General features: G+C 38.6%; 1 protein-coding gene across 1 annotated transcript in view; it reads right to left on the reverse strand.

The window, feature by feature from the left end:
• The window catches only part of LOC138279109 (mucin-22-like), a 386,267-nt gene that overhangs the window by 341,886 nt on the left and 22,008 nt on the right, over positions 1 to 22,373 (reverse strand). Inside the window, exons 5-8 of the mRNA XM_069219373.1 lie at positions 20,403 to 20,483; positions 16,984 to 17,064; positions 10,149 to 10,229; positions 6,723 to 6,803 (exon numbers count right to left, since the gene is read on the reverse strand). Coding sequence (XP_069075474.1) covers positions 6,723 to 6,803; positions 10,149 to 10,229; positions 16,984 to 17,064; positions 20,403 to 20,483 — 324 coding nt within the window. The remainder of the gene's footprint in view (positions 1 to 6,722; positions 6,804 to 10,148; positions 10,230 to 16,983; positions 17,065 to 20,402; positions 20,484 to 22,373) is intronic.

Consider the following 22,373-nt stretch of genomic DNA (forward strand, 5'->3'; position numbering starts at 1 on the left):
GTCAGTGGTGCAAGTACCGATGCTAACTACCTCTCCTTGTAACATTATAATTGTTGAAATAAGTAATAACGCCCATGAGGTAGACAAAAGTGAAACCTACCAAACCGACCCATGAAAGAGTAAGTCTCATGGGTGAGACAGGCGCCTCTAAAGTAACACGTCAATACATTTTTAAATCTTGAATGTCATTAGGATACATAGACCTTTGACTCTGTTTATGACACACACATCTAGGCGCATTGCTCCCCTCTTCAGGCCCTCACTGGTCATCTTGCTGTTGCTTAGCAACTAGTACTCATGAGGAGAAACTTTGCTCAGACAGTGTAATGAGTAAAACTGAGAAAATAATGTAGTAACACTAGCATAAATATGTTATGATGCATAATTTGTCTTCTCTTGCTGTATAATTTAGTCAACCCTACCACACATTTTCATCAACCCATGTTCCATCTTTCCAATAAACCCTTTCTTTTGCTAGGACAGCTATTTTTAATATGACGACAGACCATGAAGTAACCCATTCTTGAAGCCACTGTCAAGTCCTACCTCTAAAGTCTACATCTCATTTTAAATGATGAAGCCATTGAGCTCAGCGGTTAAATGTGAGGAACCCTTTTGACTCAATTGTGGGTGGTGGCCCACTAGTACATCTATAGCAAAATTACCATAAACAGTTGGGTCCTAAACTTCTGTAAAATTTAGACATCCTAAGAGGAGATTAGAGACCGGACCACGTTACCTCTGGTTCTTCTGGATAGCAACAGTGACTAAATTGGATAGTTGATTTGTGCTTTGAAACATTTTGTGGCACCCCTTTAAATTTCTTAGCTACCGGACAGTCAGTAGCTTACATTTCTTCCATCCTTTCAAAGATTACTTGTTGATAGAGCCTTGCAAACAACAGTGCAGAAATTGCACACTTGAAAGTTGTTATTCTGTGGACTGTGGTATTCCAGGGTTTCAACCTGCTGAATAGGGTTAACCCACTGATCGCAAGAAAGATCTCAGTTCTGAGCTGTGCATTGTTGCAATTAGCAGTGTTTGACTGAAGTATTGTTTCCAGTCTTAACCTGGTGAAAATCATGCCGAGAAAAAGTGCAATTTGCAAAAAGTTTAGAATTATTATTGGGGCACAAATGGTTGTTTTCACCCAAATAGGGATTTGCAAAGTGTCTGAATGACCTGAGTATTTGTTGATGGTGAATCCCCTGCTCTTTGAATAAATAAGGTGGTATCTTCTTTCTTCAAAGGCAATAAGCCATCCAAGGGAAAGTTTTTTAAATAGCCCTTGAAAACATACCAGTATAGTTGTTTCTCACTGAGGCACATCATTGTGATCACTGCTAGTAATGCACAGGCGCCGGCACTTAATTGATGGCTTCAATTCCCTGTTGTCCAACGAAAGTCCTATACTAGTACTAAATGCTCAGCTTTAGTTGAGCATAATTGTGTATATTTATTACAATTTTTAAGTTCATGGACATGGGCCTTTTCATGAGGCGCGAGGCATGGCTAAAGTCTTTTAACTTGAAAGTCATGAGCTAGACAAAGTAACTGACCAACTGCTCGATGACAAGACCTCTCTTCGATCCATCTTGGAAGAAATTGCTCAAGCAGTACAACTAAAACACAGACAGCCAAATTGAGGACCACCATACAGAAGTAATCATCTGAATCACAGAATCATAGCATTCCTTTTGGTTGTCCAGTGCTTTCTAGTCCTGAAAGGAGAGACGGTCTACTTCAAACTACATCACTGCGTACTTCCTCTGCAGCAATTCCTTTGATGATGGCCTTAGTGATTGTACCTCAACTGCCTATAGACCAGACATTTTATTTCATATATTTCTACCTACGTTTCACACGTTTAGAAATAAAACTTTAGCTTACTTTAAACGTCAAATGCTCCATTTAAGCCAGTTTTATAATAGCTAATCTATGTCACCGGATCCATTTGCTCATCCTAATTCGCATGAAGAAATCCAGCAAGGTGAAACTACATCTTCCAGTCTTTCTACAGGTCATTTATTTTTAATAATGTCAGGTCTTTATTTCTTGTTCTACATTTGTAAGATCAGTTAACCAGTTGCTTCATTTAATTGTAGTTCTCTGTGAAAAAATATTTTGTTCTTATTTTAATTTTATACATAAATATTAGGCATGTTAAGCTGTGTAGACACGTGATACATAACATGCTTAATGTTTCTGCCTCTGAAGTCCATTGTCTGGTGAATTGCTATATCAAAAGTCATTTTTTTCTTTTGCAATGCCCCTACAATTTCTGTAGTATATTTCAAATAAAACGACTTTTTAGGTTTTTCAAACTCTACCACACATCTCTTTCTAACCCACCTCCCTTTTTAAGTTGAGCATAACAGCACGGAAGCGCTGCTTTTTTCTACGTGTTGTTATCTGTTTGTACTTTTAACCGCACCCCGCCCTCACGCCCATTACTATCGCTCGTTCATGGGCTTGCCCTACAAAAATCCATTGTTATCATTGGTAAATGTTACACGTGTGTCCCTCCTTGGGGAGCTTTGGTTACCGCCTTTGACATCTACCCATTAACATGGCTAATTGCACTTTTGCTGGTATGTTTGATTGCAAGCAAACTTGTTTTTCCTTTTTTGTGTCTCCTTCATGCTCATGGTGTGAGGCTTTGAATCGGGTCGCATGTGTGAAATTGAATTACGTTTCATTTTCAATATATGTGGCAAGAAAAGTCCAGTTAGGGGTTCACAATAATAACAGCTTTAACTCGAGCAAATGTGAGACCTATTGCCTTGCAAATGCTTGTTTTTAAATAGAGTCTGTTTTCCTTAAAGAAAAACAGGATGTATTTCAACAAAAAAATGAAAAGTTTTCTTTTCATTTTTTAAGAGTAGGCACTGGTCTGTGTACATTCTGCGTGCTCTGAATAAATGTTGGTGCCCCCATTGACAAAGGGGAAGGGGTCCCCTGGGGGCCCCTTCCAACTTGTGCATTGTTTACTCCTAATTAAATTTTGGGGTAAAATGCGAATGTTTTGCAACCATATTCTCGGTCTCATAACATTCGCAAATACCAATGAGCGTGGTTATTAGGAATGGACACTCATCACACACCCCATCCTAATACGGAATCGCAAACCCTATTGTGCAAGTCAGTAAAAGGTTACTGATTCGCAAAATAGGGTTAGTACACGGAGAAAGGCTTTTTTAGCAGTAGAAAATAACCCAATATGCCATTTGTGACTGCTAAATTCTTTCATAGATGTGTCCCTCAGTTACCAATAAATCATTCAGCAGAAATAAAGACACAAAGTGTACCTGTTGTCTCAGAATGTGTGCTGCTTGTGGTAGTCGCAGGTGTTGTGGTGCCTGCGGTGGTTGCTGCTGTAGTGCTCATTCCTGTTAAAAACAGATACACAGATTGTCAGTGGTGCAAGTACCGATACTAACTACCTCTCCTTGTAACATTATAATTGTTGAAATAAGTAATAACGCCCATGAGGTAGACAAAAGTGAAACCTCCCAAACCGACCCATGAAAGAATAAGTCTCATGGGTGAGACAGGCACCTCTAAAGTAACACGTAACTACATTTTTAAATCTTGAATGTCATTAGGATACATAGACCTTTGACTCTGTTTATGACATACACCTGTAGGCTCATAGCTTCCCTCTTCAGGCCTTCACTGGTCATCTTGCTGTTGCTTAGCAACTAGTACTCATGAGGAGAAACTTTGCTCAGACAGTGGTAATGAGTAAAAATGAGAAAATAATGTAGTAACACTAGCATAAATATGTTATGACGCATAATTTGTCTTCTCTTGCTGTATAATTTAGTCAACCCTACCACACAATTTCATCAACCCATGCTCCATCTTTCCAATAAACCCTTCCTTTAGCAAGGGCAGCTATTTTTAATATGATGACAGACCGTGAAGTAACCCATTCTTGAAGCCACTGTCAAGTCCTACCTCTAAAGTCCACATCTCCCTTTTAAATGATGAAGCCATTGAGCTCAGTGGTTAAATGTGAGGAACCCTTTTGACTCAATTGTGGGTGGTGGCCCACTAGTACATCTATAGCAAAATTACCATAAACAGTTGGGTCCTAAACTTCTGTTAAATGTAGCCATCCTAAGAGGAGATTAGAGACCAGACCCCGTTACCTCTGGTTCTTCTGGATAGCACCAGTGACTACATTGGATAGTTGATTTGTGCTTTGAAATATTTTGTGGCACCCCTTTACATTTCTTAGCTACCGGACAGTCAGTAGTTTACATTTTTTCCATCCTTTCAAGGATTACTTGTTGATAGAGCCTTGCAAAAAACAGTGCAGAGATTGCACACTTGAAAGTTGTGATGCTGTGGACTGTGGTATTCCAGGGTTTCAACCTGCTAAATAGGGTTAACCCACTGATCGCAAGAAAGATCTCAGTTCTGAGCTGTGCATTGTTACAATTAGCAGTGTTTGACTGAAGTATTGTTTCCAGTCTTAACCTGGTGAAAATCATGCCGAGAAACAGTGCAATTTGCAATAAGTTTAGAATTATGATTGGGGCACAAATGGTTGTTTTCACCCAAATAGGGATTGGCAAAGTGTCTGAATGACCTGTGTATTTGTTGATGGTGAATCCCCTGCTCTTTGAATAAATAAGGTCGTTTCTTCTTTCTTCAAAGGCAATAAGCCATCCAAGGGAAAGTTTTTTAAATAGCCCTTGAAAACATACCAGTATAGTTGTTTCTCACTGAGGCACATCATTGTGATCCCTGCTAGTAATGCACAGGTGCCGGCACTTAATTGATGGCTTCAATTCCCTGTTGTCCACCGAAAGTCCTACACTAGTACTAAATGCTCAGCTTTAGTTGAGCAGAATTGTGTATATTTAGTACAATTTTTAAGTTCATGGACATGGGCCTTTTCATGAGGCTTGAGGCATGGCTAAAGTCTTTTAATTTGAAAGGCATGAGCTAGAAAAAGTAACTGACCAACTGCACGATGACAAGACCTCTCTTCGATCCATCCTGGAAGAAATTGCTCAAGCAGTACAACTAAAACACAGACAGCCAAATGGAGGACCACCATCCAGAAGTAGACATCTGAATCACAGAATCATAGCATTCCTTTTGGTTGTCCAGTGCTTTCTAGTCCTGAAAGGAGAGGCATTCTTCTTCAAACTACATCACTACGTACTTCCTCTGTAGCAATTAATTTGATGATGGCCTTAGTGATTGTACCTCAACTGCCTATAGACCAGACATTTTATTTCATATATTTCTACCTACGTTTCACACGTTTACAAATACAACTTTAGATTACTTTAAACATCAAATGCTCCATTTAAGCCAGTTTTATAATAGCTAATCTATGTCACCAGATCCATTTGCTCATCCTAATTCGCATGAAGAAATCCAGCAAGGTGAAACTACATCTTACAGTCTTTCTACAGGTCATTTATTTTTAAGAATGTCAGATCTTTCTTTCTTGTTCTACATTTGTAAGTTCAGTTAACCAGTTGCTTCACTTAATTGTAGTTCTCTGTGAAAAAATATTTTGTTCTTATTTTAATTTTATACATAAATATTAGACATGTTAAGCTGTGTAGACACCTGATACATAACATGCTTAATGTTTCTGCCTCTGAAGTCCATTGTCTGGTGAATTGCTATATAAAAAGTTATTTTTTTCTTTTGTAAGGCCCCTACCATTTTTGTAGTATATTTCAAATAAAACGACTTTTTAGGTTTTCTAAACTCTATCACACATCTCTTTCTAACCCACCTCCCTTTTTAGGTTAGGCATAACAGCGCGGAAGCGCTGCTTTTTTCTATGCGTTGTTATCTGGTTTTACTTTTATCCATACCCCGCCCTCACGCCCATTACTATCGCTCGTTCATGGGCTTGCCCTACAAACATCCTTTGTTATCATTGTTAAATATTTCACGTTTGTCCCTCCTTGGCGCGCTTTGGTTACTGCCTTTGACATCGACCCTGTTACATGGCTAATTGCACTTTTGCTGGTATGTTTGATTGCAAGCAAACTTGTTTTTCATTTTGTGTGTCTCCTTCATGGTCATGGTGTGAGGCTTTGAATCGGGTTGCATGTGTGAAATTGGATTACTTTTCATTTTCAATATATGTGGCAAGAAAAGTCCAGTTAGGGGTTTACAATAATAACAGCTCTAACTCGAGCAAATGTGAGACCTATTGCATTGCAAATGCTTGTTTATAAATAGAGTCTGTTTTCCTTAAAGAAAAATAGGATGTATTTCAACAAAAAACATGAAAAGTTTTCTTTTATTTTTTTCAGAGTAGACACTAGTCTGTGTACATTCTGCGTGCTCTGAAAAAATGTTGGTGCCCCATTGACAAAGGGGGAGGGGTCCCCTGGGGGTCCCTTCCAATTTTTGCATTGTTTACTCCAAATTAAATTTTTTGGTAAAATGCGAATGTTTTGCAACTGTATTCTCAGTCTCATAACATTCGCAAATACCAATGAGAGTGGGTATTAGGAATGGACACTCATCACACACCCCATTCTAATACGGAATCGCAAACCCTATTGTGCAAGTCAGTAAAAGGTTACTGATTCACAAAATAGGGTTAGTACATGTAGAAAGGCTTTTTTAGCAGTAGAAAATAACCGAATATGCCATTTGTGACTGCTAAATTCTTTTATACATGTGTCCCTCAGTTACCAATAAATCATTCAGCAGAAATAAAGCACAAAGTGTACCTGTTGTCTCAGGATGTGTGCTGCTTGTGGTAGTCGCAGGTGTTGTGGTGCCTGCGGTGGTTGCTTCTGTAGTGCTCATTCCTGTTAAAAACAGATACACAGATTGTCAGTGGTGCAAGTACTGATACTAACTACCTCTCCTTGTAACATTATAATTGTTGAAATAAGTAATAACGCCCATGAGGTAGACAAAAGCGAAACCTCCTAAACCGACCCATGAAAGAGTAAGTCTCATAGGTGAGACAGGCACCTCTAAAGTAACACGTCAATATACTTTTAAATCTTGAATGTCATTAGGATACATAGACCTTTCACTCCGTTTATGACACACACCTCTAGGCGCATAGCTCCCCTCTTCAGGCCTTCACGGGTCATCTTGCTGTTGCTTAGCAACTGGTACTCATGAGGAGAAACTTTGCTCAGACAGTGGTAATGAGTAAAAATGAAAAAATAATGTAGTAATACTATCATACATATGTTATGCCGCATAATTTGTCTTCTCTTGCTGTATAATTTAGTCAACCCTACCACACAATTTCATAAACCCATGCTCCATCTTTCCAATAAACCCTTCCTTTAGCAAGGGCAGCTATTTTTAATATGATGATAGACCGCAAAGTAACCCATTCTTGAAGCCACTGTCAACTCCTACCTCTAAAGTCTACATCTCCCTTTTATATGATGGAGCCATTTAGCTCAGTGGTTAAATGTGAGGAACCCTTTTGATTCAATTGTGGGTGGTGGCCCACTAGTACATCTATAGCAAAATTACCATAAACAGTTGGGTCCTAACCTTCTGTAAAATTTAGAAATCCTAAGAGGACTTTAGAGACCGGACCCCTTTTACCTCTGGTTCGTCTGGATAGCACCAGTCACTACATTGGGTAGTTGATTTGTGCTTTGAAATATTTTGTGGCACCCCTTTACATTTCTTAGGTACCGGACAGTCAGTAGTTTACATTTTTTCCATCCTTTCAAAGATTACTTGTTGATAGAGCCTTGCAAAAAACAGTGCAGAAATTGCACACTTGAAAGTTGTGATGCTGTGGACTGTGGTATTCCAGGGTTTCAACCTGCTGAATAGGGTTAACCCACTGATCGCAAAAAAGATCTCAGTTCTGAGCTGTGCATTGTTACAATTAGCAGTGTTTGACTGAAGTATTGTTTCCAGTCTTATCCTGGTGAAAATCATGCCGAGAAACAGTGCAATTTGCAATAAGTTTAGAATTAGGACTGGGGCACAAATGGTTGTTTTCACCCAAATAGGGATTTGCAAAGTGTCTGAATTACCTGAGTATTTGTTGATGGTGAATCCCCTGCTCTTTGAATAAATAAGGTAGTTTCTTCTTTCTTCAAAGGCAATAAGCCCTCCAAGGGAAAGTTTTTTAAATAGCCCTTGAAAACATACCAGTATAGTTGTTTCTCACTGAGGCACATCATTGTGATCCCTGCTAGTAATGCACAGGTGCCGGCACTTAATTGATGGCTTCAATTCCCTGTTGTCCAACGAAAGTCCTATACTAGTACTAAATTCTCAGCTTTAGTTGAGCAGAATTGTGTATATTTAGTACAATTTTTAAGTTTATGGACATGGTTCTTTTCATGAGGCGTGAGGCATGGCTAAAGTCTTTTAATTTTAATTCGAAAGGCATGAGCTAGACAAAGGAACTGACCAACTGCTCGATGACAAGACCTCTCTTCAATCCATCCTGGAAGAAATTGCTCAAGCAGTACAACTAAAACACAGACAGCCAAATGGAGGACCACCATCCAGAAGTAGTCATCTGAATCACAGAATCATAGCATTCCTTTTGGTTGTCCAGTGCTTTCTAGTCCTGAAAGGAGAGGCGTTCTTCTTCAAACTACATCACTACGTACTTCCTCTGTAGCAATTCATTTGAAGATGACCTTAGTGATTGTACCTCAACTGCCTATCGACCAGACATTTTATTTAATATATTTCTACCTATGTTTCACACGTTTACTAATACAACTTTAGCTTACTTTAGACATCAAATGCTCCATTTAAGCCAGTTTTATAATAGCTAATTTAAGTCACCAGATCCATTTGCTCATCCTAATTCGCATGAAGAAATCCAGCAAGGTGAAATTACATCTTCCAGTCTTTCTACAGGTCATTTATTTTTAAGAATGTCAGATCTTTCTTTCTTGTTCCACATTTGTAAGTTCAGTTAACCAGTTGCTTCACTTAATTGTAGTTCTCTGTGAAAAAATATTTTGTTCTTATTTTAATTTTATACATAAATATTAGACATTTTAAGCTGTGTAGACACCTGATACATAACATTCTTAATGTTTCTGCCTCTGAAGTCCATTGTCTGGTGAATTGCTATATCAAAAGTTATTTTTTTATTTTGTAATGCCCCTACAATTTTTGTAGTATATTTCAAATAAAACGACTTTTTAGGTTTTCTAAACTCTATCACACATCTCTTTCTAACCCACCTCCCTTTTTAGGATGAGCATAACTGCGCGGAAGCTCTGCTTTTTTTCTACGCGTTGTTATCTGTTTGTACTTTTATCCACACCCCACCCTCACACCCATTACTATCGCTCGTTCATGGGCTTGCCCTACAAACATCCTTTGTTATCATTGTTAAATGTTTCACGTTTGTCCCTCCTTGGGGCGCTTTGGTTACTACCTTTGACATCGACCCTGTTACATGGCTAATTGCACTTTTGCTGGTATGTTTGATTGCAAGCAAACTTGTTTTTCCTTTTGTGTGTCTCCTTCATGCTCATGGTGTGAGGCATTGAATCGGGTCGCATGTGTGAAATTGGATTACTTTTCATTTTCAATATATGTGGCAAGAAAAGTCCAGTTAGGGCTTTACAATAATAACAGCACTAATTCGAGCAAATGTGAGACCTATTGCATTGCAAATGCTTGTTTATAAATAGATTCTGTTTTCCTTAAAGAAAAATAGGATGTATTTGAACAACAAAAAACATGAAAAGTTTTCTTTTAATTTTTTCAGAGTAGACACTAGTCTGTGTACATTCTGCGTGCTCTGAAAAAATGTTGGTGCCCCATTGACAAAGGGGAAGGGGTCCCCAGGGGGTCCCTTCCAATTTGTGCATCGTTTACTCCTAATTAAAATTTTTGGTAAAATGCGAATGTTTTGCAACCGTATTCTCAGTCTCATAACATTCGCAAATACCAATGAGAGTGGGTATTAGGTATGGACACTCATCACACACCCCATTCTAATACTGAATCGCAAACCCTATTGTGCAAGTCAGTAAAAGGTTACTGATTCGCAAAATAGGGTTAGTACATGTAGAAATGCTTTTTTAGCAGTAGAAAATAACCGAATATGCCATTTGTGACTGCTAAATTCTTTCATACATGTGTCCCTCAGTTACCAATAAATCATTCAGCAGAAATAAAGACACAAAGTGTACCTGTTGTCTCAGGATGTGTGCTGCTTGTGGTAGTCGCAGGTGTTGTGGTGCCTGCGGTGGTTGCTTCTGTAGTGCTCATTCCTGTTAAAAACAGATAGACAGATTGTCAGTGGTGCAAGTACTGATTCTAACTACCTCTCCTTGTAACATTATAATTGTTGAAATAAGTAATAACGCCCATGAGGTAGACAAAAGCGAAACCTCCTAAACCGACCCATGAAAGAGTAAGTCTCATGGGTGAGACAGGCACCTCTAAAGTAACACATCAATATACTTTTAAATCTTGAATGTCATTAGGATACATAGACCTTTCACTCCGTTTATGACACACACCTCTAGGCGCATAGCTCCCCTCTTCAGGCCTTCACTGGTCATCTTGCTGTTGCTTAGCAGCTGGTACTCATGAGGAGAAACTTTGCTCAGACAGTGGTAATGAGTAAAAATGAGAAAATAATGTAGTAATACTAGCATAAATATGTTATGCTGCATAATTTGTCTTCTCTTGCTATATAATTTAGTCAACCCTACCACAGAATTTCATCAACCCATGCTCCATCTATCCAATAAACCCTTCCTTTAGCAAGGGCAGCTATTTTTAATATGATGACAGACCGCGAAGTAACCCATTCTTGAAGCCAATGTCAAGTACTACCTCTAAAGTCTACATCTCCCTTTTAAATGATGAAGCCATTGAGCTCAGAGGTTAAATGTGAGGAACCCTTTTGACTCAATTGTGGGTGGTGGCCCACTAGTACATCAATAGCAAAATTACCATAAACAGTTGGGTCCTAAACTTCTGTAAAATTTAGAAATCCGTAGAGGACTTTAGAGACCGGACCCCTTTTACCTCTGGTTCTTTTGGATAGCACCAGTCACAACATTGGGTAGTTGATTTGTGCTTTGAAATATTTTGTGGCACCCCTTTAAATTTCTTAGGTGCCGGACAGTCAGTAGTTTACATTTTTTCCATCCTTTCAAAGATTACTTGTTGATAGAGCCTTGCACAAAACAGTGCAGAAATTGCACACTTGAAAGTTGTGATGCTGTGGACTGTGGTATTCCAGGGTTTCAACTTGCTAAATAGGGTTAACCCACTGATCGCAAGAAAGATCTCAGTTCTGAGCTGTGCATGGTTACAATTAGCAGAGTTTGACTGAAGTATTGTTTCCAGTCTTAACCTGGTGAAAATCATGCGAGAAACAGTGCAATTTGCAATAAGTTTAGAATTATGATTGGGGCACAAATGGTTGTTTTTACCCAAATATGGATTTGCAAAGTGTCTGAATGACGTGAGTATTTGTTGATGGTGAATCCCCTGCTTTTTGAATAAATAAGGTAGTTTCTTCTTTCTTCAAAGGCAATAAGCCATCCTAGGGAAAGTTTTTTTAAATAGCCATTGGAAACATACCAGTACAGTTGTTTCTCACTGAGGCACATCATTGTGATCCCTGCTAGTAATGCACAGTTGACGGCACTTAATTGATGGCTTCAATTCCCTGTTGTCCACCGAAAGTCCTACACTAGTACTAAATGCTCAGCTTTAGTTGAGCAGAATTGTGTATATTTAGTACAATTTTTAAGTTCATGGACATGGGCCTTTTCATGAGGCGTGAGGCATGGCTAAAGTCTTTTAACTTGAAAGGCATGAGCTAGACAAAGTAACTGACCAACTGCTCGATGACAAGACCTCTCTTCGATCCATCCTGGAAGAAATTGCTCAAGCAGTACAACTAAAACACAGACAGCCAAATGGAGGACCACCATCCAGAAGTAGACATCTGAATCACATAATCATAGCATTCCTTTTGGTTGTCCAGTGCTTTCTAGTCCTGAAAGGAGAGGCATTCTTCTTAAAACTACATCACTACGTACTTCCTCTGTAGCAATTCATTTGATGATGGCCTTAGTGATTGTACCTCAACTGCCTATAGACCAGACATTTTATTTCATATATGTCTACCTACGTTTCACACGTTTACAAATACAACTTTAGCTTACTTTAAACATCAAATGCTCCATTTAAGCAATTTTTATAATAGCTAATCTAAGTCACCAGATCCATTTGCACATCCTAATTCGCATGAAGAAATCCAGCAAGGTGAAACTACATCTTCCAGTCTTTCTACAGGTCATTTATTTTTAAGAATGTCAGATCTTTCTTTCTTGTTCCACATTTGTAAGTTCAGTTAACCAGTTGCTTCACTTAATTGTAGTTCTCTGTGAAAAAATATTTTGTTCTTATTTTAATTTTATACGTAAATATTAGACATTTTAAGCTGTGTAGACACCTGATACATAACATTCTTAATGTTTCTGCCTCTGAAGTCCATTGTCTGGTGAATTGCTCTATCAAAAGTTCTTTTTTTCTTTTGTAAGGCCCCTACCATTTTTGAAGTATATTTCAAATAAAACGACTTTTTAGGTTTTCTAAACTCTATCACACATCTCTTTCTAACCAACCTCCCTTTTTAGGATGAGCATAACTGCGCGGAAGCGCTGCTTTTTTCTACGCGTTGTTATCTGTTTGTACTTTTATCCACACCCCACCCTCACACCCATTACTATCGCTCGTTCATTGGCTTGCCCTACAAACATCCTTTGTTATCATTGTTAAATGTTTGACGTTTGTCCCGCCTTGGGGCGCTTTGGTTAATACCTTTGACATCGACCCTGTTACATGGCTAATTGCACTTTTGCTGGTATGTTTGATTGCAAGCAAACTTGTTTTTCCTTTTGTGTGTCTCCTTCATGCTCATGGTGTGAGGCTTTGAATCGGGTCGCATGTGTGAAATTGGATTACTTTTCATTTTCAATATATGTGGCAAGAAAAGTCCAGTTAGGGGTTTACAATAATAACAGCTCTAACTCGAGCAAATGTGAGACCTATTGCATTGCAAATGCTTGTTTATAAATAGATTCTGTTTTCCTTAAAGAAAAATAGGATGTATTTGAACAACAAAAAACATGAAAAGTTTTCTTTTAATTTTTTCAGAGTAGACACTAGTCTGTGTACATTCTGCGTGCTCTGAAAAAATGTTGGTGCCCCATTGACAAAGGGGAAGGGGTCCCCTGGGGGTCCCTTCCAATTTGTGCATCGTTTACTCCTAATTAAAATTTTTGGTAAAATGCGAATGTTTTGCAACCGTATTCTCAGTCTCATAACATTCGCAAATACCAATGAGAGTGGGTATTAGGTATGGACACTCATCACACACCCCATTCTAATACTGAATCGCAAACCCTATTGTGCAAGTCAGTAAAAGGTTACTGATTCGCAAAATAGGGTTAGTACATGTAGAAAGGCTTTTTTAGCAGTAGAAAATAACCGAATATGCCATTTGTGACTGCTAAATTCTTTCATACATGTGTCCCTCAGTTACCAATAAATCATTCAGCAGAAATAAAGACACAAAGTGTACCTGTTGTCTCAGGATGTGTGCTGCTTGTGGTAGTCGCAGGTGTTGTGGTGCCTGCGGTGGTTGCTTCTGTAGTGCTCATTCCTGTTAAAAACAGATACACAGATTGTCAGTGGTGCAAGTACTGATTCTAACTACCTTTCCTTGTAACATTATAATTGTTGAAATAAGTAATAACGCCCATGAGTTAGACAAAAGCGAAACCTCCTAAACCGACCCATGAAAGAGTAAGTCTCATGGGTGAGACAGGCACCTCTAAAGTAACACATCAATATACTTTTAAATCTTGAATGTCATTAGGATACATAGACCTTTCACTCCGTTTATGACACACACCTCTAGGTGCATAGCTCCCCTCTTCAGGCCTTCACTGGTCATCTTGCTGTTGCTTAGCAGCTGGTACTCATGAGGAGAAACTTTGCTCAGACAGTGGTAATGAGTAAAAATGAGAAAATAATGTAGTAATACTAGCATAAATATGTTATGCTGCATAATTTGTCTTCTCTTGCTATATAATGTAGTCAACCCTACCACACAATTTCATCAACCCATGCTCCCTCTATCCAATAAACCCTTCCTTTAACAAGGGCAGCTATTTTTAATATGATGATAGACCGCGAAGTAACCCATTCTTGAAGCCAATGTCAAGTCCTACCTCTAAAGTCTACATCTCCCTTTTAAATGATGAAGCCATTGAGCTCAGAGGTTAAATGTGAGGAACCCTTTTGACTTAATTGTGGGTGGTGGCCCACTAGTACATCAATAGCAAAATTACCATAAACAGTTGGGTCCTAAACTTCTGTAAAATTTAGAAATCCTAAGAGGACTTTAGAGACCGGACCCCTTTTACCTCTGGTTCTTCTGGATAGCACCAGTCACTACATTGGGTAGTTGATTTGTGCTTTGAAATATTTTGTGGCACCCCTTTAAATTTCTTAGGTACCGGATAGTCAGTAGTTTACATTTTTTCCATCCTTTCAAAGATTACTTGTTGATAGAGCCTTGCACAAAACAGTGCAGAAATTGCACACTTGAAAGTTGTGATGCTGTGGACTGTGGTATTCCAGGGTTTCAACCTGCTAAATAGGGTTAACCCACTGATCGCAAGAAAGATCTCAGTTCTGACCTGTGCATGGTTTCAATTAGCAGAGTTTGACTGAAGTATTGTTTCCAGTCTTAACCTGGTGAAAATCATGCCCAGAAACAGTGCAATTTGCAATAAGTTTAGCATTATGATTGGGGCACAAATGGTTGTTTTTACCCAAATAGGGATTTGCAAAGTGTCTGAATGACGCGAGTATTTGTTGATGGTGAATCTCCTGCTCTTTGAATAAATAAGGTAGTTTCTTCTTTCTTCAAAGGCAATAAGCCATCCAAGGGAAAGTTTTTTTAAATAGCCATTGGAAACATACCAGTATAGTTGTTTCTCACTGAGGCACATCATTGTGATCCCTGCTAGTAATGCACAGGTGCCGGCACTTAATTGATGGCTTCAATTCCCTGTTGTCCACCGAAAGTCCTACACTAGTACTAAATGCTCAGCTTTAGTTGAGCAGAATTTTGTATATTTAGTACAATTTTTAAGTTCATGGACATGGGCCTTTTCATGAGGCGTGAGGCATGGCTAAAGTCTTTTAATTTGAAAGGCATGAGTTAGAAAAAGTAACTGACCAACTGCTCGATGACAAGACCTCTCTTCGATCCATCCTGGAAGAAATTGCTCAAGCAGTACAACTAAAACACAGAAAGCCAAATGGAGGACCACCATCCAGAAGTAGACATCTGAATCACATAATCATAGCATTCCTTTTGGTTGTCCAGTGCTTTCTAGTCCTGAAAGGAGAGGCATTCTTCTTCAAACTACATCACTACGTACTTCCTCTGTAGCAATTAATTTGATGATGGCCTTAGTGATTGTACCTCAACTGCCTATAGACCAGACATTTTATTTCATATATTTCTACCTACGTTTCACACGTTTACAAATACAACTTTAGCTTACTTTAAACATCAAATGCTCCATTTAAGCCAGTTTTATAATAGCTAATCTATGTCACCAGATCCATTTGCTCATCCTAATTCGCATGAAGAAATCCAGCAAGGTGAAACTACATCTTCCAGTCTTTCTACAGGTCATTTATTTTTAAGAATGTCAGATCTTTCTTTCTTGTTCCACATTTGTAAGTTCAGCTAACCAGTTGCTTCACTTAATTGTAGTTCTCTGTGAAAAAATATTTTGTTCTTATTTTAATTTTATACATAAATATTAGACATTTTAAGCTGTGTAGACACCTGATACATAACATTCTTAATGTTTCTGCCTCTGAAGTCCATTGTCTGGTGAATTGCTATATCAAAAGTTATTTTTTTCTTTTGTAATGCCCCTACAATTTTTGTAGTATATTTCAAATAAAACGACTTTTTAGTTTTTCTAAACTCTATCACACATCTCTTTCTAACCCACCTCCCTTTTTAGGATGAGCATAACTGCGCGGAAGCGCTGCTTTTTTCTACGCGTTGTTATCTGTTTGTACTTTTATCCACACCCCACCCTCACACCCATTACTATCGCTCGTTCATGGGCTTGCCCTACAAACATCCTTTGTTATCATAGTTAAATGTTTCACGTTTGTCCCTCCTTGGGGCGCTTTGGTTACTACCTTTGACATCGACCCTGTTACATGGCTAATTGCACTTTTGCTGGTATGTTTGATTGCAAGCAAACTTGTTTTTCCTTTTGTGTGTCTCCTTCATGCTCATGGTGTGAGGCTTTGAATCGGGTCGCATGTGTGAAATTGGATTACTTTTCATTTTCAATATATGTGGCAAGAAAAGTCCAGTTAGGGGTTTACAGTAATAACAGCTCTAACTCGAGCAAATGTGAGACCTATTGCATTGCAAATGCTTGTTTATAAATAGAGTCTGTTTTCCTTAAAGAAAAACAGGATGTATTTGAACAAAAAACATGAAAAGTTTTCTTTTAATTTTTTAAGAGTAGACACTAGTCTGTGTACATTCTGCGTGCTCTGAAAAAATGTTGGCGCCCCATTGACAAAGGGGAAGGGGTCCCCAGGGGGTCCCTTCCAATTTTTGCATTGTTTACTCCTAATTAAATTTTTTGGTAAAATGCGAATGTTTTGTAACTGTATTCTCAGTCTCATAACATTCGCAAATACCAATGAGAGTGGGTATTAGGAATGGACACTCATCACACACCCCATTCTAATACGGAATCGCAAACCCTATTGTGCAAGTCAGTAAAAGGTTACTGATTCACAAAATAGGGTTAGTACATGTAGAAAGGCTTTTTTAGCAGTAGAAAATAACCGAATATGCCATTTGTGACTGTTAAATTCTTTCATACATGTGTCCCTCAGTTACCAATAAATCATTCAGCAGAAATAAAGCACAAAGTGTACCTGTTGTCTCAGGATGTGTGCTGCTTGTGGTAGTCGCAGGTGTTGTGGTGCCTGCGGTGGTTGCTTCTGTAGTGCTCATTCCTGTTAAAAACAGATACACAGATTGTCAGTGGTGCAAGTACTGATACTAACTACCTCTCCTTGTAACATTATAATTGTTGAAATAAGTAATAACGCCCATGAGGTAGACAAAAGCGAAACCTCCTAAACCGACCCATGAAAGAGTAAGTCTCATGGGTGAGACAGGCACCTCTAAAGTAACACGTCAATATACTTTTAAATCTTGAATGTCATTAGGATACATAGACCTTTCACTCCGTTTATGACACACACCTCTAGGCGCATAGCTCCCCTCTTCAGGCCTTCACGGGTCATCTTGCTGTTGCTTAGCAACTGGTACTCATGAGGAGAAACTTTGCTCAGACAGTGGTAATGAGTAAAAATGAAAAAATAATGTAGTAATACTATCATACATATGTTATGCCGCATAATTTGTCTTCTCTTGCTGTATAATTTAGTCAACCCTACCACACAATTTCATCAACCCATGCTCCATCTTTCCAATAAACCCTTCCTTTAGCAAGGGCAGCTATTTTTAATATGATGACAGACCGCGAAGTAACCCATTCTTGAAGCCACTGTCAACTCCTACCTCTAAAGTCTACATCTCCCTTTTATATGATGGAGCCATTTAGCTCAGTGGTTAAATGTGAGGAACCCTTTTGATTCAATTGTGGGTGGTGGCCCACTAGTACATCTATAGCAAAATTACGATAAACAGTTGGGTCCTAAACTTCTGTAAAATTTAGAAATCCTAAGAGGACTTTAGAGAGCGGACCCCTTTTACCTCTGGTTCGTCTGGATAGCACCAGTCACTACATTGGGTAGTTGATTTGTGCTTTGAAATATTTTGTGGCACCCCTTTACATTTCTTAGGAACCGGACAGTCAGTAGTTTACATTTTTTCCATCCTTTCAAAGATTACTTGTTGATAGAGCCTTGCAAAAAACAGTGCAGAAATTGCACACTTGAAAGTTGTGATGCTGTGGACTGTGGTATTCCAGGGTTTCAACCTGCTGAATAGGGTTAACCCACTGATCGCAAAAAAGATCTCAGTTCTGAGCTGTGCATGGTTACAATTAGCAGTGTTTGACTGAAGTATTGTTTCCAGTCTTAACCTGGTGAAAATCATGCCGAGAAACAGTGCAATTTGCAATAAGTTTAGAATTATGACTGGGGCACAAATGGTTGTTTTCACCCAAATAGGGATTTGCAAAGTGTCTGAATTACCTGAGTATTTGTTGATGGTGAATCCCCTGCTCTTTGAATAAATAAGGTAGTTTCTCCTTTCTTCAAAGGCAATAAGCCCTCCAAGGGAAAGTTTTTTAAATAGCCCTTGAAAACATACCAGTATAGTTATTTCTCACTGAGGCACATCATTGTGATCCCTGCTAGTAATGCACAGGTGCCGGCACTTAATTGATGGCTTCAATTCCCTGTTGTCCAACGAAAGTCCTATACTAGTACTAAATTCTCAGCTTTAGTTGAGCAGAATTGTGTATATTTAGTAAAATTTTTAAGTTTATGGACATGGGTCTTTTCATGAGGCGTGAGGCATGGCTAAAGTCTTTTAATTCGAAAGGCATGAGCTAGACAAAGGAACTGACCAACTGCTCGATGACAAGACCTCTCTTCAATCCATCCTGGAAGAAATTGCTCAAGCAGTACAACTAAAACACAGACAGCCAAATGGAGGACCACCATCCAGAAGTAGTCATCTGAATCACAGAATCATAGCATTCCTTTTGGTTGTCCAGTGCTTTCTAGTCCTGAAAGGAGAGGCGTTCTTCTTCAAACTACATCACTACGTACTTCCTCTGTAGCAATTCATTTGAAGATGGCCTTAGTGATTGTACCTCAACTGCCTATCGACCAGACATTTTATTTAATATATTTCTACCTATGTTTCACACGTTTACTAATACAACTTTAGCTTACTTTAGACATCAAATGCTCCATTTAAGCCAGTTTTATAATAGCTAATCTAAATCACCAGATCCATTTGCTCATCCTAATTCGCATGAAGAAATCCAGCAAGGTGAAACTACATCTTCCAGTCTTTCTACAGGTCATTTATTTTTAAGAATGTCAGATCTTTCTTTCTTGTTCCACATTTGTAAGTTCAGTTAACCAGTTGCTTCACTTAATTGTAGTTCTCTGTGAAAAAATATTTTGTTCTTATTTTAATTTTATACATAAATATTAGACATTTTAAGCTGTGTAGACACCTGATACATAACTTTCTTAATGTTTCTGCCTCTGAAGTCCATTGTCTGGTGAATTGCTATATCAAAAGTTATTTTTTTCTTTTGTAATGCCCCTACAATTTTTATAGTATATTTCAAATAAAACGACTTTTTAGGTTTTCTAAACTCTATCACACATCTCTTTCTAACCCACCTCCCTTTTTAGGATGAGCATAACTGCGCGGAAGCGCTGCTTTTTTCTACGCGTTGTTATCTGTTTGTACTTTTATCCACACCCCACCCTCACACCCATTACTATCGCTCGTTCATGGGCTTGCCCTACAAACATCCTTTGTTATCATTGTTAAATGTTTCACGTTTGTCCCTCCTTGGGGCGCTTTGGTTACTACCTTTGACATCGACCGTGTTACATGGCTAATTGCACTTTTGCTGGTATGTTTGATTGCAAGCAAACTTGTTTTTCCTTTTGTGTGTCTCCTTCATGCTCATGGTGTGAGGCTTTGAATCGGGTCGCATATGTGAAATTGGATTACTTTTCATTTTCAATATATGTGGCAAGAAAAGTCCAGTTAGGGGTTTACAATAATAACAGCTCTAACTCGAGCAAATGTGAGACCTATTGCATTGCAAATGCTTGTTTATAAATAGATTCTGTTTTCCTTAAAGAAAAATAGGATGTATTTGAACAACAAAAAACATGAAAAGTTTTCTTTTAATTTTTTCAGAGTAGACACTAGTCTGAGTACATTCTGCGTGCTCTGAAAAAATGTTGGTGCCCCATTGACAAAGGGGAAGGGGTCCCCTGGAGGTCCCTTCCAATTTGTGCATCGTTTACTCCTAATTAAAATTTTTGGTAAAATGCGAATGTTTTGCAACCTTATTCTCAGTCTCATAACATTCGCAAATACCAATGAGAGTGGGTATTAGGTATGGACACTCATCACACACCCCATTCTAATACTGAATCGCAAACCCTATTGTGCAAGTCAGTTAAAGGTTACTGATTCGCAAAATAGGGTTAGTACATGTAGAAAGGCTTTTTTAGCAGTAGAAAATAACCGAATATGCCATTTGTGACTGCTAAATTCTTTCATACATGTGTCCCTCAGTTACCAATAAATCATTCAGCAGAAATAAAGACACAAAGTGTACCTGTTGTTTTAGGATGTGTGCTGCTTGTGGTAGTCGCAGGTGTTGTGGTGCCTACGGTGGTTGCTTCTGTAGTGCTCATTCCTGTTAAAAACAGATACACAGATTGTCAGTGGTGCAAGTACTGATTCTAACTACCTCTCCTTGTAACATTATAATTGTTGAAATAAGTAATAACGCCCATGAGTTAGACAAAAGCGAAACCTCCTAAACCGACCCATGAAAGAGTAAGTCTTATGGGTGAGACAGGCACCTCTAAAGTAACACATCAATATACTTTTAAATCTTGAATGTCATTAGGATACATAGACCTTTCACTCAATTTATGACACACACCTCTAGGCGCATAGCTCCCCTCTTCAGGCCTTCACTGGTCATCTTGCTGTTGCTTAGCAGCTGGTACTCATGAGGAGAAACTTTGCTCAGACAGTGGTAATGAGTAAAAATGAGAAAATAATGTAGTAATACTAGCATAAATATGTTATGCTGCATAATTTGTCTTCTCTTGCTATATAATTTAGTCAACCCTACCACAGAATTTCATCAACCCATGCTCCATCTATCCAATAAACCCTTCCTTTAGCAAGGGCAGCTATTTTTAATATGATGACAGACCGCGAAGTAACCCATTCTTGAAGCCAATGTCAAGTCCTACCTCTAAAGTCTACATCTCCCTTTTAAATGATGAAGCCATTGAGCTCAGAGGTTAAATGTGAGGAACCCTTTTGACTCAATTGTGGGTGGTGGCCCACTATTACATCAATAGCAAAATTACCATAAACAGTTGGGTCCTAAACTTCTGTAAAATTTAGAAATCCTAAGAGGACTTTAGAGACCGGACCCCTTTTACCTCTGGTTCTTCTGGATAGCACCAGTCACCACATTGGGTAGTTGATTTGTGCTTTGAAATATTTTGTGGCACCCCTTTAAATTTCTTAGGTACCGGCAAGTCAGTAGTTTACATTTTTTCCATCCTTTCAAAGATTACTTGTTGATAGAGCCTTGCACAAAACAGTGCAGAAATTGCACACTTGAAAGTTGTGATGCTGTGGACTGTGGTATTCCAGGGTTTCAACCTGCTAAATAGGGTTAACCCACTGATCGCAAGAAAGATCTCAGTTCCTAGCTGTGCATGGTTACAATTAGCAGAGTTTGACTGAAGTATTGTTTCCAGTCTTAACCTGGTGAAAATCATGCAGAGAAACAGTGCAATTTGCAATAAGTTTAGAATTATGATTGGGGCACAAATGGTTGTTTTTACCCAAATAGGGATTTGCAAAGTGTCTGAATGACGTCAGTATTTGTTGATGGTGAATCCCCTGCTTTTTGAATAAATAAGGTAGTTTCTTCTTTCTTCAAAGGCAATAAGCCATTCAAGGGAATGTTTTTTTAAATAGCCCTTGGAAACATACCAGTATAGTTGTTTCTCACTGAGGCACATCATTGTGATCCCTGCTAGTAATGCACAGGTGCCGGCACTTAATTGATGGCTTCAATTCCCTGTTGTCCAACGAAAGTCCTATACTAGTACTAAATGCTCAGCTTTAGTTGAGCATAATTGTGTATATTTAGTACAATTTATAAGTTCATGGACATGGGCCTTTTCATGAGGCGTGAGGCATGGCTAAAGTCTTTTAATTTGAAAGGCATGAGCTAGACAAAGTAACTGACCAACTGCTTGATGACAAGACCTCTCTTCGATCCATCATGGAAGAAATTGCTCAAGCAGTACAACTAAAACACAGACAGCCAAATGGAGGACCACCATCCAGAAGTAGGCATCTGAATGACATAATCATAGCATTCCTTTTGGTTGTCCAGTGCTTTCTAGTCCTGAAAGGAGAGGCATTCTTCTTCAAACTACATCACTACCTACTTCCTCTGTAGCAATTAATTTGATGATGGCCTTAGTGATTGTACCTCAACTGCCTATAGACCAGACATTTTATTTCATATATTTCTACCTACGTTTCA

The sequence above is a fragment of the Pleurodeles waltl genome, chromosome 2_2 (assembly GCF_031143425.1).
Source record: "Pleurodeles waltl isolate 20211129_DDA chromosome 2_2, aPleWal1.hap1.20221129, whole genome shotgun sequence".
Taxonomy (NCBI): Eukaryota; Metazoa; Chordata; class Amphibia; order Caudata; family Salamandridae; genus Pleurodeles; species Pleurodeles waltl.